Raw genomic sequence first — 19,806 nt, 5'->3', positions numbered from 1 at the left:
TTTTTTTCTTAGATTTTAATTGACTTACCTTGTTGTGATTAATATTATGATTACTAAGTTCAGTGCTCTCTCTTGCTTCTTCTTGTTCAGATTCTTTTTCTTATCCTAAGTTTCATTAAACGCTTTTCCACTTTTTCTGCTAATTTCTTTTAATTGGGATGCTTCCAATGTCATCATCACTTTTGCTCATCAGGATAAAAGTTCTCCTCAGTAGTAACAACTTGTGCTTTAGACACTGCCTTGTTGTGATGAGTTTTTGGTGTTATTCTTAAGAGTAGTAAAAATTAATATTTCTACAGTTATGCTATTAAATGCTATAGTACAATAAATACACTTAAAAAAAAAAACAATAAATTTAAGAAAACACTCAATAAAGCAACAAAAATCACCAATCTTTCAGGAACTTCCCAACAGCATATGAAATATCATCCCCAAAACCAATTTAACATTATTTTTGCTGAGGTTTTATGTAATAATACAGCTCAAAAAATTCTTTCTTATAAAAGTAAAAAGTCTTACCAAAACATATCTGAATTTTCTTTTTTTTAATATTAGTACACACATGAGAAGCAAAGCATATAACTTAACAAGTGTCACATGTCATCGAGTGGTTATGGGGGGGAAAAAAGCTTTGTGGTAGGTCATTAATATATATATATATATATATATATAGGAGAAATACTATATAGAGCCTTGGGATACTACAATATTGGTGGGACAAATTGATGAGCGGAAACATTCAATATGACAGGTAGAGAGCAATTAAAGGAAGCTGACATCCCAACTGCTGCAAAGGCAGACCATAACTTGATCTCTGTCCTAGATCAAATGAAATGTCCTGAAAATGTAAGAAACAATTGCTTGAGTTTCTCCATATCCTTCCATGGCATGTGGCTAAAATGGGGATAAGGTTAGCTACATCCACTATAAAGCAAGAGTAGCAGGATCCAATACTGATGATCATTAATTAATTGGTGGATCTCCAGGTAGTGAAGAAGTTGGTTTTTGTTAACTTTCAGCATTATTTTCAAAAGCATTAAGATGATGAAAACTACCTCAAGGGCTCACTTTAGTGAGTACGGGCATGGCAAACCTGAGGTACCAGATGCTGGACCATGCCTTACTTCATGTAATATACATCTGTTATATTATTCTGTAGACTGGTCCCTCCCCTTCTTTCTTTGCTTCTTTCTCCTCTCCTTGCTCCTTCTCCCTGATGCTATTAGAGTATTCGAAGGCTAGGGATGAATCTTTCCTATCTTGCTAAGTCATTTCATCTTATGCAGCCACCGAAGGAGGCAAGCTAGCCTCAGTAGGCGCCGGTCCCAAGCCTGGATAAATGGCGAGGGTTGATGTCAGGAAGGGCATCTAGTCGTAAAACTTCACTGCCAGCTCTAGCTATGATATGAGTCAAAGAGAAAATGATATAAGGGCTAGGGTGTACCCCTTAAGCAATGCGCAGCCACATCGCCCTACAGCTGCAAGAAGTGGACGAGGGCTACTGCATCAAGGGCTGGTGCGGTTAAAGAAGCGAGCCCAGCAAGTGGAGAGGATGTTGCAAGCGGGAACACTGAATGTTGGAAGCATGACTGGAAGGGGAAGAGAGGTGGCAGACATGATGAGGAAGAGGAAGTTTGGCATGTTATGTGTGCAGGAGACAAGGTGGAAGGGAGGAAAGGCAAAGGAACTGGGAGATGGATATAAATTGTTCTACTCTGGACCGAATAACGAGGGAAGAATGGTGTAGGAATTGTGGTGTGTGGCAGAATGAAGGGCAAAGTACTGGAAGTGGGTAGAAGGAACAACAGGATCATGCGAATGAAATTGGGTCTTGGAGAAGAGCGGGTGGTCGTGTTATGTGTATATGCCCCGCAAGTTGGATGTACAGTAGAGGAGAAAGATGAGTTCTGGAATGTGTTAGATGAAGAAATGAGGGAACTGGAAGAAAACGAGATGGTGATTGCCGGAGGAGCCTTGAACGGACACGTAGGGAGACAGAATAGAGACTGTGAAAGGGTGCATGGTGGCCACGGAGTGGGAATGATGAACCAGGAAGGAGAGTGGGTGGTGGACTTTGCAGTAGCGTTTGATCTGGCAATTGTGAACTCATTTTTCTACAAAAGGGAAGAACATTTGATAACATTTAGGAGTGGTAACAACAGTTCACAAATTGACTACATTTTGACTAGAAGAAAACATCTTAAGGTTTTGACAAATTGTAAATTAATTCCAACAGATCAAGTGGCACACAACACCGACTGCTGTGCGCAGACTCCCATCTTTCATCCCATGTCATGATCGAAGACATGGGATGAAAACAATTAAGTGGTTTCGTTTAAAAGAAGAGAGTGTGAGAAATCGTTTTAGGGAGGAGGTGTTAGAGAGGATTTCGGATGGACTGGAAAGCGTACAAGATTGGTGGAAACATAATTCAAAAGTAATCCTGAGCTGTGCAATCGAGGTGCTTGGTGAGACATCTGGAAGAATTAGGGAGCAGAAGGAGTCAAGAGTGGAAGAGGACAGAGAGGTGTACAGAGAGAGAAAGCAAGAAGCCAAGAGAGTTGTGGCACAGGCAAAGGCCATGGCATATCAAGATCTGTATGATCAATTAGAAACAAAGGAATAACAGAGAAAAATTTACCAACTAGCGAAATGTAGAAATAAAGTAAACAAAGGACATCTTACATGTGAGGCAGATCAAAGATGCTGAAGGAAGAGTATTATGGAGGGATGTGGACATAAGAAACAGATGGAGAATATACTTTGAGGGATTTTTGAATGAGGAAAATGCAAGGACGCACAGAGAAGATGGTGCAGAACATCAGTAGAGTGGAAGTGACGGAGGCCATGAAGAGGATGAGGAATGGAAAATTGGTGGGCCCCAACAGGATTCCAGTGGAGGCATGGAAGGCACTGGGGGAAGAGGGAATTGTCCTGCTGTGGGACCTGTTCATGAAAGTTTGCCAACAGTAAAATATACCCGAGGAATGGAGGGCGAGTACTCTTGTCCCCATCTATGCACGTACAAGGGTAAAGGGAATGCACAAGACTGTAAAAATTACAGAGGAATAAAGTTGATGTCCCACACAATGAAAATCCTAGAAAGGGTTCTTGATGGAAGATTGAAGAAGGAAGTGGAGATTGCAAAGGAACAATTTGGCTTCATGCCTGGTAGATCAACAACAGATGCTATCTTTGGGTTATGGCAGATGGAATAGTTTAGAGAGAAACAATGGGAGCTACATCTGGCATTTTTTGACCTGGAGAAAGCATACAATAGAGTTCCAAGGCAAGAAGTCTGGAGGTGTCTGAGGGAGAAGAAGGTTCCGTAGAAATATGTCAGGTTGCTGCGGGAGATGTACAGAAATGTGAAGACAAGTGTTTAGACCTGTCTGGGACAGACAGAAAGTTTTCAAGTAACAGTTGGCTTGCATCAAGGGTCAGCATTAAGTCCGTTTCTGTTTAATATTGTGACGGAGGAAGTGAGAGAAGATGCACCTTGGACAATGTTGTATGCAGATGACATCTTGCTGTGTGCAGATTCAAGAGAAGAAGTTGGAACTAAACTGAAAAGATGGAGAAAAGTACTGGAAGAGAGAGGTGCGAGACTGAGCAGAAGTAAGACAGAGTATATGTGTTGCACAGTGGGTGGTGGCCAGGAGACAGATCTGGAGCTGGAAGGAAATGCCATCAGGAAGGTGAGGGACTTTAGATACTTAGGTTCAACAGTGGAAGAAGATGGAGGAACTGAGAAGGAAGTGGGATGCAGGATACAAGCAGGTTTGAGGAACTGGAGGGAGATGGCTGGAGTGTTATGCGATAAGAGTGTGCCAATCAATCTGAAAGGCAAAATCTATAGGACAGTTGTGAGACCAGCTATGACATATGGTATAGAAACTGTGGCCCTGAGGAAAAATAACATCAGCAGGATGGAAGTAGCAGAGATGAGAATGCTTAGGTGGATGTGCGGTGTGACCAGAAAGGATCATCTGAGAAATGACTATGTGAGGGGAACAGTGAAAGTTACAAACTTAGGAGCGAAGATACAGGAGGCAAGGTTGAGATGGTTTGGTCATGTGATGAGGAGGGAGGACGAATATGTGGGAAGAAGGGTCATGCAGATGGATGTGCAAGGAAGGAGGAAGCGTGGGTGGCCAAAGAAGAGATGGAGGGAGCTGGTAGAAGAAGACTTGAGGATGAAGAACTTGGATGTGGTGACAGAACAAGACAGGAGGATGTGGAGGAGACTCATCATCAACAGTGACCCCACTTAATTGGGAGAAGCTGCAGAAGAAGATTAAGATGATGTAAACAGGATAGTAATTTGATACCCCCCCCCTGTTTTTTAATTTCTTGGAATGCTTGCATGCTGGGGGATAGATGCTGGATAAGATGACAGCTTGTACAGATGATAAAGGATGTACTTTATAATTCTAAAGAGCAAATTGGGAGGATTATCAGTATCTAAGCTGATTAAAACGTCAGCAAGACATGCAGTGAACTGCATAGTATGTCTTGGTCATCTGTATAACAGTTGGAAGAGGACTGATGCCTGGAGGTCTGCCTTATCTTTGGGTAATGTTACAAAGATGTGTGTGTGTGTGTGAGAGAGGGAGAAAGTGGAAGTGGTTTGGGGACCAGAAGGCAAGTTTTCTGCATTTAATCCTTTCATAGTTAGAACTGGATTTTTTTTTTAATAGATATTGTCAGGTGTAGCATAGGCTTTTTGATTTGAGCCATCAAAAAATTTTATCCTGTTTTGGCATGCTTGTTAGAGAACTAACAGCCATATGGATAAAATATATCAAAAATATAAGCTTCATATTCATGCTATTTCAGTAGTACCCAAATCTTATATTAACCATATTCATGTAATTATAATGTGTAAACACATCAAGGGCAATTTGGTTGTTAAGTCAGAGCAGTTGTTTGAATTGGGAGAGCAAAAACAGTAATCAGAACATGGAGAGGAGAAGAATTCACCACTGTCATTCCTTAATACCACTGTTGTGCTAAAAAATACAAGACCAAATAGCTGGATGAAGAATGTTCCATAGTAAAGGAAATGCAAAGAAGGTAATGTTCGAGTTAGCAAGAGGAGAATGAGCATCTACAGTATATTTTAAAGGGGAGATGGTTTAGATACAGTTCAGGGAATCCTACAAGAATGGCGAAGCACACTCAGTATTCTTGTGGATAGATGGACAATATGTGTTAGGATCATGCATTATTAATGGCAAATATCTTGGCATCCTTGCTTGATCAGTTACAGTGAAAGGAAGTCAGCTTGAGTTAGCAGAGTGCTGAAATTCAAGCTTCAGAGATAAATGTTAGCCTGGTTGACTGAGTGGATAACACTGCTCTTCAGCTAATAGGCTGTAGCTTGAAAAAGTTCCATGTTTAAACTGTATAGCAGGGTTCCTTTCTGGATTATATTAACCCTTGGCCTACCTATTATACTAATGTGCTGTAGGATTAAAGCCTTTTTTTGGATGGAAGTCACATAATAAAAAATACAAAAACTCAGAGAAGTTATCAGAATTAGGAAAGTAATAATGAAAAACAAATGATCACACCAAAGTATAGCATATAAATTTTGAGTTAGAGTAGATCATAAAGAGTTCTAGGTTTAGCTTTGTCTTATGTCTTATCTGATAAATGCACACTACCCTCATGAGAGAAGAAATAATGTAAAGTGTAGTTTGCATGATTCTGAAAGATCAAATTATTGATCTCTTAGAAGTTTTTTTTAAAATAGTGATAAAAACCTTTAAGTCGTTAAAATATATCCTTATTTTAGGTGAAATTTCAAAATTTTATATAATTTTTTAGTTTAATATTTATATAATATTGTCATATAATTATCTATTTGGCATATTAAAAATATTACATGTATTAATTATTTTGGTGACTTTTCTTCTCCCCTATTCAGAATGTAAAAAAAAAAAGGATGATGATCAGAGATATTCAAGAAACGAAAAATGAACTTATGGACTTGCTCACTGAAATGCATGTAATGAATCGTGTTATTTATAATTTATGTGACTTCACTTGTTTAGTTCCTTATTATTAATTTTCTGTGATATGTGCAATATGTACTTTATTATTTATTACAATTCGCATGTTGTTGATAATTTATATCTGTGCTATCATTCAGAGGACAGGTACATGAGCGGGCAGGCATCAGGTGCAAACAGAAAAACTCTAGTCATGAAAGGCTCATAGCTTTTATGTAATTTGGCCTCCATGCTACTTAAATTAACATGCCTTTATTAGGTTCCTCTTTCTGTATGCACTGTAATGAGATCTATTCATACAAATAAAAACATTGAAGTGCTATTCTTATCCTTATGGGCATTTTATATATCATGCTCTTGGTATTTTCATTATTTCTCTTAGCTATTGAAAACATACATATTACAATATGTATTCATTTAGGTTGCATTATTTTAAAAAATACAAATACCTGTCTACAAACTTGATAAGTTATTTTAGCACACATCAACTAAATGAAATATTTCATGAAAATAAAAAGTAATATGTAGCAATAATTCCTAAGAGAAAGATTTCACTTTGTGTAGAACAGAAACTTAAACCTGAATAAGAAGTTTGTAATTGTGTGTGTATCTCAAGGGGATAATTAAAAAAAATCATAATTTTACAGTTTGTACTTGAGTATAAATTCTTAGTGTTTGTTTGAGCAAGGGGAGGGGGGAGAGACAGAGAGAGTTTGTACTTGGATATGATGAAAATGGGAATAAGGATGATTGTATATTATGAATCACATGTAAAGAAAGCTCAGAAATGTCAGACAGCCAATAAGAGTGTGTGAAGACGGGTTTCAAAGGATATCAGTGTGCTATCTTTTAATGTACAGAAGAAAAATTAATTTAGTAAGAAATATAGATGAAATGGGTTGCTTAAGGATCATAACAGCCACATAACTGGTAGAAGGCCTCCACATCACCTTTAAGGAATACAGAGAACTGAATGGGGCTTTTCACCTAATGTCCAATCCTCACCTTCATGTGACACACTCTATTAGTAGGAATCCACTGGGTACTGAATGAATGAGGATAGTCTGACAATTTGGGACTAAGCTACCAAATTGTACTCTCTATTGGCTTAAGCCACAAATAATATGATGGTGCAACAGGAGATTTCATGCCAGCTGATGCTTTGCCTGGTTAAACAAGGCCTCCTGCTACTTTTGTCAGGTAACCAGGGCATGCAGCAAAAGGTAAGCTACTAGAACAGACTCAAGTTCAGCATCTGGAAGAAAAACAAACCCAACATCAGAACTGAAGGTAGCAGTCATCAGTATAAGAAGTATCAATAGAATTGGAAAAGTACCACATAAATATAATTGGCATCATTGAAACAAAGAAGACAAAAACAGGTGAGATCTTACTAAATAAGTATACATGTTATATTTAGGCAATAATAATAAAGGAAAGCAAGGAGTAGCAATAGTATTCAACACCAAACATGAAGATAAATTCTTGATTGGAAGGCAGTTTCAAAAGTTGTAAGTCAGACTACATATACTGTATATGAAATCAGGTGTAACACAAGAATACATGTTAACACCACTCTTATTCGTCATCTATATTGATCAAATTATGAAAGAAAATCCTAATATTAGAATTGGAGATATCAAACTTAACTCTCTGTTTTATGCAGATGATGTTGTACTCCTAAACACATCCAGTGCAAGTCCCAGGATTCTCTGATTAAATTGAATGACAGCTATCACAAATTTGGCATGAAAATCAGCATAAAAAGACCAAAACTATGAACATTTCAGGTACACTGTCAATGAAGAGCCTATAAAAGAAGCAGTGCCGTAACTAGCTTTTCATGGGCCCTGTGCAAGATTTTATTTTCCCTCCCTCCCCACCCTTTTTTTTTTTTGGAAAAAATAAAAAAACAAATATGATAGAAATAGAAATTTTGTTTATAAATATTATAATATACATTTATGAATCAGCTCCCATAGCTAAAAAATTTAAATTATGAAAATGAAAATATAATACTGATTATTTTTTTGATATCCTCATTTCAGGGCATCCTTTGTCCTGGGCATCCATTGCACCTGCCTAGTTACAGCACTGAAAACAAATAAAATACAGCAATCCCTCGATTAATGCGCCTAATGCATTCTTTAAAACAGACGCATTAATCAAAAATGCACTAATTGAATATAATAACCTATGGGAAAATGTATAATTCGTTCCTCGGATTTCTTTTTTGACCCTTACTTTTTTTTTATAAAAGAATTAGGGTATGTCTCAGGGCCTAGTTAATGGAAAACCATGAAGCTGAAAGGCAATAAAACATATTCAGAATAAAAATTTATTATTCTGCTTCTTAACAAAGAATTGAGCTAACGTAGTTTGGCAGGTATTCTGTTTCTTTTTTTCATACAACTGATGGTATGGCCCTATTGCCTCTTCTGCAAATTTGACTCGTTCTCTCTTCACCAGGGTCAGTCTCTAAGCATTGCTGCTTGAAAACTTCGATTGTAAGAAAACTATTTTCAAATTGTTTCTGTGAAACCTCTTTGGGCTTGTCAGTGAATAAATTTTCTTCATATTTTTCAGGATCTTCCCGCTGTGCATCTAAATTTAGGAGGTCGGAATCACTCAACTTTTCAGAATGAGATTTAATTAACTTAGATTAATTTGAAAAGCCTCTAAAATCATTTGTACAATATGGAATTATGTGCTTCCAAATGGCTCGCATATTGCTAGCAGTAATTTCATTCGACTTTGCGACTTTATAACCAGGCTGAGATTTCTCTGATTTGGCTAGAAAAGTCTTGGAAGGCATTCGCTTCCAAAAAAAGACTGGTTTCATTGACATTAAATATTTGTTGATCACAATAGTTCCCTTCTTTCACACTTTTCTTTAAAATCTCTGGATATATCCTTATCTGCACTTGCAGCTTCGTCTGTGATTAGAACATTATATAGGCTATTTCTCTTTTTGAAATGCTCAAATCACCTAACACTAATGTGGAACTTTTCTTCTTTTCCATCATTGATAGCCCTTTCTTTCCAGGTTACAAAGAGACAATGCTTTTGATTTAATAAGGCCAGTTTAGCAGAATCCGTTTTTGGTTACAATCTTCGATCCATGTAAAAAGAAGTCTCTCTAATTCAATCATTATAATACTTTGATTTCGAGTGCATGCATGATGAACTTGAAGCAGCCTTACCTTTCTCTTTGTATTCAGCAGTTGATTCACCCATTTTTATATTCTTGTCCTATCTTTGCTCTGGACTCGCCTTGTTCATTTTTCTTTATTATTTCAAGTTTTTCTTCCAATCAGATTACTTTTCGAATCATTTTCACACTTCTATTTTTTGCTCACTAATTCTTTTAGTCATGATTACAGGTTAGGAAAATAATTTAAAATAAAAAAGTAAGGAAAACAATTGCACGAGATATGATCAGCAAAATGCTATGTAAAGCAGACGATAAATTTTGGTGGTAAATTTGGAATATAGTGCAGTATGCCATTAAAAAATAACTTTGTAAAATGATTCAAATCGGTAACTAAATTATTTCATCCTGGTGAGCGATTTTTTAAAATAGTTAGCCATAAAAAAATGTATAGATTGAAAATTTTTTAAATCTGTAACATTTATTTTTAAGCTGCATATAGGCACACTAATCAAATTTGGGTATCGAAAAAAAATGACGCACTAATCGGGGCACATTAATCAAGGGATTGCTGTATTTCAGCTATTTAGGCACAGTTTTTAACAAATATTATTATTACTTCATGGAGTCCAAAGACGCATTGCATGAGGCAAATACTGTTTCACCTGAAGCCCATCAAACTGTGCTTTAAACTTATTCAGGTAAAGCATTCCACTGACAACCCCTCTCTCCATGCTAAGAATCTACTCCTTATGTTGTTGCTCACAGCCTCATTATACAACTTCCAGGTATGTTCCTTTGTTCTATCCCCCCCCCATCCTACAAAAAATTTCTTCCACATTAACCTGATAACAACCCTTTACCAACTTAAATCCCCTTTCTTCCTCTTATTCACAAGGTTTTGGCAAACTGCCAAAGTTTGTGGACCTTCTCAAAGCTTTTGGATCTCATCACCATGAAACCAGGAGACCAAATCTGTACACAGGAATCCATGTGAAGCCTGATCTAGGTCTTATATGATGGAACCAGACATGATGTGATGTCTTCACAACTTGTGCAGTGAGACCTCTGAATTTCAGATCCTTGTCCACCATTACTCCAAAATTTCCCTGCCAAGTGTATACTTTGCATTTCATTATTGCCTATCAAATTTCAGAACTTTACACTTGGCAACATTGAAATGACACTTCCATACTGTTTCCCACTCATACAATCTATTCAAGTCCTCCTGTAAGACCACATCTGTTTGATTCCTTATCACTCTCCCGAATTTTGCATCATCTGCAAACAGTTGTATATCACCAGTTAAACCTATTCCAATATCATTAATATACAAATTAAATAATGGTACCAAAACTGATCCTTGCAGCACACTACTAGTGACTCTCTTCATTTGAGATAGTGCCCTACCCCATTACACAACTTGCTGATACATATCTGATAGCCAATGACCTATCCAACTCATTAGTCGATCATCCATTCTCATCTGCTTCAGTTTAGTAACCAACTTGTGGTGCAGTACAGTAATCTATCAAAAGCCTTTTCAAAATCAAAGTATAGCACTGCATAGGCATCTCCCTTGTCCAACACATTCTTCACCTTGTTATAGGGCATAAACAAGTTTATAAAACACAACCTCCCTTTAGCATACCCACGCTGACAGGCACAAAGAATACCGTTCCCACTTTTGTATCCTATATCTCACTAATCTCTTCAATACCTTAACTACAACTCTAGATATACAGATCAGCCTATAATTTGTTGCTTTAGCTTTATTACCACTTTTGTGAAGTGGAACAATTTTGCCTTCCTTCCACTCCTTTGGGACTTATGCTGTTGCAAGAATTGTTAAATAGGTAGGCCAAGGTTGATGCCAACCAACTGGATCATTCCCTCAAGACACATGGTGATATATCATCAAGTACTATTGCCTTATTGACAACTAGCTTATGTAACTCCTCATATACCTCTTGCTTGCTCACCATTAAGTCTTCTCCCATTTCATTCTTTACACTTGAACTTTTGATTTCAACACTAAGGATGAAACATCCTGATGAACTGACACCTGAACTATGCAGGTGTCAGTTCAGCAGTCACCAATCTCCCACTTTATTCAATAACTGCATCTTACCATAATCATTCTTCCTTCTACTTGCTACATATCGAAAAAACTTGCAGGTTTTTATGCCTGATTTGCTAATTTCCACTCATACTGTTCTTTTGTTGTGCTCTTTAACGAACTGAGTCATCACTCTCCTGGCCTGCTCTTTATGCAACTGATTATTATCATTATTCATCTTGTGCTACCTCCAAAGTGGCTTCCAGATTTCATGCTTAATCCCCTCATGGCTTGAAATCGTTGGGGGGGGGTGCAACTTTCGAAATATATACACACAGTGTATATATGTTTGAATAAAATATCAAAATTATGGTAAAAATTTAAAAAAAAATTAAACATGAAAAAATATTGTTTATTATTGATAAAATTATACAGTTTGGTATAATTCAAAATTACTTAAAAATAAAATCCATTATCATAACTCCAATAATGATCTAAAATAAAAACTATAACAAATGTTATGTCTTTAATTGTAATGTCCAAATATTTAAAGAGACGGAGTAAACACGATAAGCACTATGAACACTCTACTACTGGTGCAAACTGCATATAAACAACAGTGGAACTGCGCAACGAACAGTTCCGCATTACGCTAATAGCCTGCATCTCACTGAATTGTATATGCTTGTGCGCATAGCAATATGACAATATGGTAAACACAGTGCTGCTAGCATCCTTTGCCCTCCTAAGTACTACAAGATGGATTTTTATTATTTTTTATACAAAATAAGAGAATTGCATAGGATTGTTGATGATAAAATTAAATATTACAAGCAAATATAAATAAATTAATAAATATTTTATATATCGAGAAAAATTGGGGGTGCTGCAGTTCCACAGTGCCTATCCACGAGCCACCCCCTCTTCATCCATTTAACACCCGCCTGATTCAGCCTTTTGACTTCTGTAATACATTCACACAATGATGCTGTTATGTACTTCTTTGTTAGTTCCCAACCAGTATTTATTTCCTTATTGCTCGGCTCCTCATTCCATGTCAGACAGCTCCAAGCTCTCTCCTATGCTTGTCATAATCAACAGCCTTGTATTTCCACATATATCCATTCCTCACAGAAGCCTTCATATAACTAGCCACAACCCATGTGATCACCCTCACTAACTGGTGGAAAGTGTGCAACACCACTCACAATTACATCCTCTGATGAAATTATCAGATCCAAAACTCAATCCTCATGTGCCCTCTTTTACATACTTGAGATAGTTCTCTCTCAAGAACTGGAGAAATTCATTTTCTTTATTCCCAAATGCTATCTCTTCATTCCAATCTATACCACCATAATTAAAATCACCCTTTCTTTGTTCACTAACCAAAGTTGCTTATGCATTTCTTCATCACCATCCTCCACATTCCCTGACCTATAGCAACATCCAACTAAATATCTTTTCCTGTCAACCACCACTTTACACCACACTGTCTCAAAACCACTGCCACTATTTCCCTCTTTCATGTCTATATCATGTGGACATAATTCTCCTGCTATCATAGGCAGCACTCCAACTCCCTTGTCCTTTCTATCCTCACAAAAAAAACACTGTTCCCTTCCACATCTATTCCTATTATGATATCATCTTGATTCAACCATTTTTCATTTATTCCAATGATTTTGGGGAGAATAAACTCAATCAGTGAAACAATTTCATCTACCTTATTTCTGATATTCCTGGCATTTGTAAATAAACATAGCAGTTCACTTTTAGATCTATAACCAGTCCTACCCAAGCCACTTGTTGGTCGTGATTTTCCGACCACATCTGCCCTTAAACAATTAATTACCTTTATTACCACTTACCATATATATCTGCTCCTCCTCAACTAATGCACTTGCATTGTGATCCATTCCATTTCTATGCTGATCATCTCCATATATAAACATGTGTGTGTATATATACATATATATATATATATATATATATACATATATATATACACACACACACACACACAAACACACACATTTACTACTACTCTCAACATCCATTCTCCCTATGCCATGTCTCCCTGCCCACCCAGGCTCCTCTCCATTTCCCTGTTCCTCTTGCAGTCTCCTGGCCTGATCTTTATGCTTTTCATGCAAACTGATTATTACCATTAATTCTGTTCTCTATTCATCTCTCACACTACTACTGTTTCCATTGCTAAGCACTTCATTATTACTCTCCTGATCCTTCATTTCACCTCATACTTCAGATATCTTGCTTTCAGTCACACACACACACACACACACACACACAGTATTCCCATCTAGCAACAGTTTCTCTAGTTCACTCACTCCAGAGGCATTCAAATCTGTCATGTCTGTATAATTCCATTCTTCCTTCAAATATATGTGATACATCCACAAACTGCCCTCCCTTCTCCTCACGCAGCTCTGCCAACATACCATTCATGATTTTGACTCTTAATCTCAACCTCGGTAACACACTGACAACCTTTTCCACCATACTATTATCTTTCACTCTTCTCAACCTCCTGATATCCACCCTTACATTCACATTAGATCATTTGTTCCCTCAACCACTAATTCTCTTGCTCATTTCCTCCTTTTGCAAAGCATGAATTATCTTGCTCATTCTCCCTGGATAGAAGACCTTACGGAATTTTACAAAAATTCCATAAGGTCCTTCAAGAATAGCAGTGTATGGCGATACACTGCTATTCTTGAATCACTCATCACCTCTTTTACCATGTTTTTATTCATTCTATTGCATATTCCTTCTATCATTTTTCATTTTGAATAACTTTCTTCAAATTTTGCATTCCAGCAATTTTACTCTCTGTTGCTCCCACAGCCTTACTACCTCTCTTTCTGCTGCACCTTACTTTCATTTCCTCATTCATACTTCCATTCACTCTCCCTCATCACTTACTTCTGTTTCTTTCATTTATGCTAACTGTCATTTCTTCAGTTTGTTTCGTATTTGTTAACTCATAGTCTGTAGGTAGTTTTCGGTATTGAGACCACATGTTAATATAAAGAGTTTATTAAGAATAAACAATTAAATTGAACTAGAACAGCACAAAAATTACCTTTCCTTGATATCCTTGTTGAAGTAAATGAAGAGGAAAAAAGGTTATCCTTCTCCATATACAGAAAACCCATCACAACTTTAAGATTTTTAAATGCCTCTTCACACCACCATCCATTGCAAAAAATAGCATAATTAAAACTTTGCAAGACAGGGCATACAATATATCTAGCACACCGATTAAAAGAAATGAAGAGAATTACACTACCTGGCACAGAACCTCGCACTTAATGGTTTCGAACCCAAGGTGATCAAAAAATTCTTAATACAGCTCCTGCAACTCCCTTACTTAAACAAGACTTCAAGAATGCAATCATGGACAAAGTGGCTATGATGCTCTGCGACCTACCTTTACAAAAATTCAAGATTTCTACATCCACCAAAACCACCACATCACCCAATGAAAAAACCAGGCATCCATGAGATTCATTGCTTTTGTGGCATTTGTCATGTAGGCCAGAGACGGGAAGGTCAAGAGAGATCTGCATGTCTGAGCACATAGATGTCGAAAAAAGAAGGGAGTACAAATCAGGTTTAGCATTCCACACAGTCACTACTGGCCATCAAGTACTCTGGCAACAAACATGTCATATATTGATAATAATTGTTTCACAAGAAAATTTAAAGAAGCCACATAAATGCTTAGGATCCCTACACAGTGCAATAAAAATCGAGGCTTGATTTTGCATCAAGTGTGGTCTGCCTTCGTCAAAAAATTTAAGTGCTATGGACCTAGGATATAGATACATGTTCTGTGAACCACAGAACGTGTCAACAACTAGCAATGTTCTAACAGCAATACAGTAATGAATATATCATTTGTATTCTGGTTTCTCAATTATTTAACAGTTGTGAAGTTATTAACAACATCTAATATGTGTAATTAATTGTCAATAAGCTTTTGTTGTATAAAACTTTTATGTACCATTACCCCCTGATGATGCAAGTTTTACGACGCACGAAACTTGTCAGGTTTTTTAATTGTTTATTTCTAATAAACTCTTTATATTAATATGTGGTCTCAATACCAAAAAACTATCTACAGAACTGCTTAATCACAGAAGCCTATGTCTACAACTCATAGCCTAACAATATATTGCACTTTCTACAAATCCATACTTTCTTTCGTATCCTGTTCAGTCTCTTCACAAACAAATCTTTCAATTTCACCATTCATACATGTTGCACTCACAACATTGAACCATTTTTGAAAACTCCATGTCATTAACAGCATGCTCACAGTTCACCCAGTTGACCTTGGACATACCACCATTGTGTTCTGTTCAAGGCCAGATTCAAAATTTCAATAAAAATAAAACTCGAACAAATTCACAAAGCCAATAATTATGCAGACACACTAAGTTATTAAAAATAATATTATACTAAAATGCAAGCAATATCAATTATTTTACAAAATAACACTTATCTTTTCTGGAGCTCTTTACCAATATTAAGCATGTCATGGCCCTCTGGCAGTCAACTTAAATCTAGAAATAGACAACAGAATAAGCAAAGCTGGTATGGTGAGGGAACCAGTTGAATAAATTTATATTGAATAAGAAAGAAATTAGTTAAAACACTAAACTAGCAGTATACAAGACAGTGTTCAACTGATTTTAAGTTATGGAGAGTTGGGTTAGAAATAAAGCACTTCATTTATGAGTTCTTAGAAAAATTAGGAGCCTGAATAGATGGCACCAATGGTAAAAGTATATTAAAAATGAAGACATTAAGAAGGAACTTGACATTGTTTGCATTCAAGAATGTGAAAAGGGCTAATCTAAGATGGTATGGTCACTTAAAGAGATTGAGAGAGGAAAGGTTAGCACAACAGATGTTTGATGCCAAAATGGCAGAAAAAAGCCTCAGAAGAAGACCAAGGTGGGTTGATACAGTCCAAAGTGCTTTAGAAGAACGAAATATGAGATACAATATTGGAGAGCTAGTAAGTAATAGACTAATTTGAAGGAAAATTGTTGATAGGAGATTAGTAATAATGTAAATTTAATCACAGTGCTGTCATAGTAGTCTGAACACCCTTCGATGGTACATATCAGGAAATTGATAATGATGATGATATAGATAAAAAACAAAGTGATTCCAGTGAGTCACAATGTTTTCCCAACATAGGGACTACAGCCTAGTGTTGAAAAAGAAGTGAGATATATTCATTTGTTATAATTTTCTACAAATGTACATACTCATCTCTTATTATAGCATGCCATTCTGATGAATTGACTTGCTACATTAACTGCTGAACTGGCCTTGACATGTATACACATCAATAATTATATGGATATGAAGTGTCCATTGACGTTAATATAACCTTTGGATTCTATAGAAATAATATGGATGTGAAGCTTATATTTTTGATATATTTTATCTGTTTGGCCATTTGGGTGGTTAAACAATAAATTATTTAGTATATAAATTATCTGAGCAATCCCATATCTTCAATGCACAGCTCTTTAGGAATTGACTATATAGTGAGCTGACCATATTGAGCTTATTTTGAAGTACATGTTGATTAATTTTGACAGTATATATTAGAACACAGAATGATAAGTAAATAATTATTTATTGACTAGCAATAAGTCAATAAATAATTATTTATCATTCTGTGTTCTAATATATACTGTCAAAATTAATCAACATGTACGACGAACACAAGCTTTTCTACACATATTTTGAAGTACGTTAACACAAAATTATTGCCAGGCATAAAAAATTATTCTGACTTTTTTATAAAAAAAAACATAAATAAATAAAAGAAAGAGAGATAGATTCATGTGGAGTCTCACTTTTCATACACATGAAACCTGAGCAGCATAACATATCACTGTTAAAAATAGCAATATTGATTATCCTATCCTTGTCTCTCATGAAAATGACAAAGTTCTAAACTTTCAATCCTGAAATGCCTTATTTGTTCAGCCTGCATAGCAATAATAATTTTGTAATCAGTATTCAAAGATGAATGAAATGGCAAACAATTTTTGATTAAGAATACTTCCTTAGAGTAATCATCACATCAGGCTCTCAGTGGGTTGAAAACTAGATTGTCTACATGGCAGATTATTTTGCAGGTATGCAAATAATTTATCTGTAACAGGAATGCATAGTAAACAGTTGAGAAATATGTGCTATGTGGTCATCTCAAAAAATAATCCACCCTAACATTGAACATAAGGACTCTTAAAAAAGGAAAGACCAAAGTGATGGAGAAAAAGCTAGAGAGGATTAAGTGGGATATAATAGGTATTGCCAAAACACACTGGCCAGAGGAGGGTATGGGAAATTTGAAGAATGGAAAACAATTTTACTCAGGAAGAGAAGATAATGACCACGGAGAGGGAATTACAATATTAGTCAGTAATCACTTGCAGAACTCCATCTTAACCTTAGAATCACTTGGTCCAAAAATTATAACAATTAGATTAAAATCAAAAGAGAAAGGTTTTTTTTTTTTTTTTGCAAAATTATCCAAATTTATACTCAAAACCAATCACATGAAGAATTAGATAGATACTTTCTATCAGCAGCTACAAGACCTTATTGACAAAACAAACAAAAAGGACATTGTAATAGTAATGGGAGACTTCAATGCCAAGGTTGGGAGATTTACACTAGACACAAAAAATGTGATGAACAAATTTGGAGTGGACAAGAGAAATGAAAGAGGTAAAAGACTACTCAAATTCTGTAAGTATAATATATATTCTTCTCAAACACCACATTTTTCCATAGACCATCACATAAATACACATGGACATCAACAGACAGTATGATTAAAAATTGTATTGATTACATTCTGATCAAAAATAATTAGAAATCCTCAATCCAAAATGTAAGGACACTACAGGAAATAGATTTTTGACTTTAATCATGAATTACTAGCTGCAAAAATTAAGTTGAAATTTAAAAAATTGCAAACCAAAGACCCTAAAGCAATATTATTATCATAACAAAACAGAAAGATATAACTATACAAAACAACTACAGAAACATAATAGAAATTTAGCTAAAGAAAATAACCTTTGACAATATAGAAAATACATGGAAAATGAACAGAGCAGTTATGGTAAATGTGCAAGAAAAACACTTGGTACAACAATTAGAGCAAATAATAAGTGGATAACCACAGAAAGTTTGGAAACTAACAGAAAATACAAAGGAAAATACTGTAAAACAAATGAAATAGGACGTGGATGAAAAATGGAGGCCTACAGGCCTGCCTGTAGATATTTGTGAGAGATATTGACAAAGGCCATATCAGAATCTGGTATTTCTACTGAAAAGCATATGAAAGATGCAAAAATATCTCACAGAAACAGTAAATTAAGAATAATCTCTCTACAAAGGTGCTCTGTTGGAAAGGATCAACTTTCATTTAAAAAAAATATATTTTTAAATGTCATTTGCAGATCACATTCTTTGCAGCTTCCCATTTCAGGATTATGTTTTAAAGTTGTCATAATGCAGGAATTTTTTATTTATTTTTTTTAAAGCAGTTACACAGTAAATTTATTCCATAGAACATGCTGATTACACCGCTGAGTTTTTAATTACTATCACCAATTGTTCCCAACGAGCAAATAGAAGTTAACATATTCCTACTTGCATTGAGGTCAGCCAAAAATTTGAACTTCATGCTCAGTTAGCAAACACAAGCTAAGGAAACTAAAAAAAATAAAAATAAAAATACAGAACGCTACTTTTAACAGGTATTCCAAACATTACAAGAGATTCTTAGGCTCCTCAACTAGACTGTAAAACTTCCCAGAATTCCTTCTTTTCTGGGGGAAAAAAAAATGGATGTGTGCATTAGATACTTTGCCAACAGATGGCAAACGAAATCCTTAAAGTAATTCTAAAGTCTCTTTGAGAGGTGCATTCGTATATTCACTTTACAACCTACAGATCTTATGATTATCTTATGTCAAAATTTGTTTTGACATAAGAAATATCCAGAGTGCATTACAAAATGAAATAACTTTATAACATCTTGTGGGAAGATGTCAGCAAGTAATTCTAAAGTCTCTTTGAGAGGTACATTCGTATATAAAGATTCTATCTCTCAAAGAGACTTTAGAATTACTTGCTGACATCTTCCCACAAGATGTTATAAAGTTATTTCATTTTGTAATGCACTCTGGATATTTCTTATGTCAAAACAAATTTTACAACCAAGTAGAAGGAACAGCCATGGGAAGTCCACTCTCTCCTGCTCTTGCCAACTTCTATTTAGAACATCTAGAAGAAGTCCTGTTCTCATCTATATTCCCTCAACCATTCCTTTTGGGTTAGATATATAGACGACATCTTTGCTGTATGGCCTCACAACAGAGTCTCCTTACCTTCCTTTTTAAGCAGTATCAGTTCCTTATATCCTCGTATAAAGTTTACCATGGAGATTGAAAAAGACAAAAAGTTATCATTTTTAGACGTCCTTCTCATCCGTTCACCTTCAG

General features: G+C 35.8%; 1 protein-coding gene and 1 long non-coding RNA gene across 3 annotated transcripts in view; one reads left to right on the top strand and one right to left on the bottom strand.

Annotated features, from left to right (window-relative positions):
* LOC150105728 (uncharacterized) overlaps window positions 1–5,911 on the bottom strand; it is a 55,138-nt gene extending 49,227 nt beyond the window's left edge. The window contains exon 1 of the long non-coding RNA XR_016548454.1: window positions 29–5,911. This is a non-coding gene — a long non-coding RNA (uncharacterized LOC150105728). The remainder of the gene's footprint in view (window positions 1–28) is intronic.
* The window catches only part of Klp64D (kinesin-like protein 64D), a 261,208-nt gene extending 254,863 nt beyond the window's left edge, over window positions 1–6,345 (top strand). For both annotated transcript variants that reach the window (XM_090394321.1, XM_090394320.1), the window contains one exon: window positions 5,933–6,345. In XM_090394321.1, the coding sequence (XP_090250447.1) occupies window positions 5,933–5,939 (7 nt within the window). In that variant the 3' untranslated portion in view covers window positions 5,940–6,345. The remainder of the gene's footprint in view (window positions 1–5,932) is intronic.
* The last annotated feature ends 13,461 nt before the right edge of the window (window positions 6,346–19,806 follow it).

The sequence above is a fragment of the Typopeltis vanoorti genome, chromosome 6 (assembly GCF_054136105.1).
Source record: "Typopeltis vanoorti isolate ZY-2024b chromosome 6, IOZ_Tvanoo_1.0, whole genome shotgun sequence".
In the NCBI taxonomy this organism is placed as follows: domain Eukaryota; kingdom Metazoa; phylum Arthropoda; class Arachnida; order Uropygi; family Thelyphonidae; genus Typopeltis; species Typopeltis vanoorti.
This window is presented reverse-complemented; position numbering and strand designations above follow the sequence as displayed.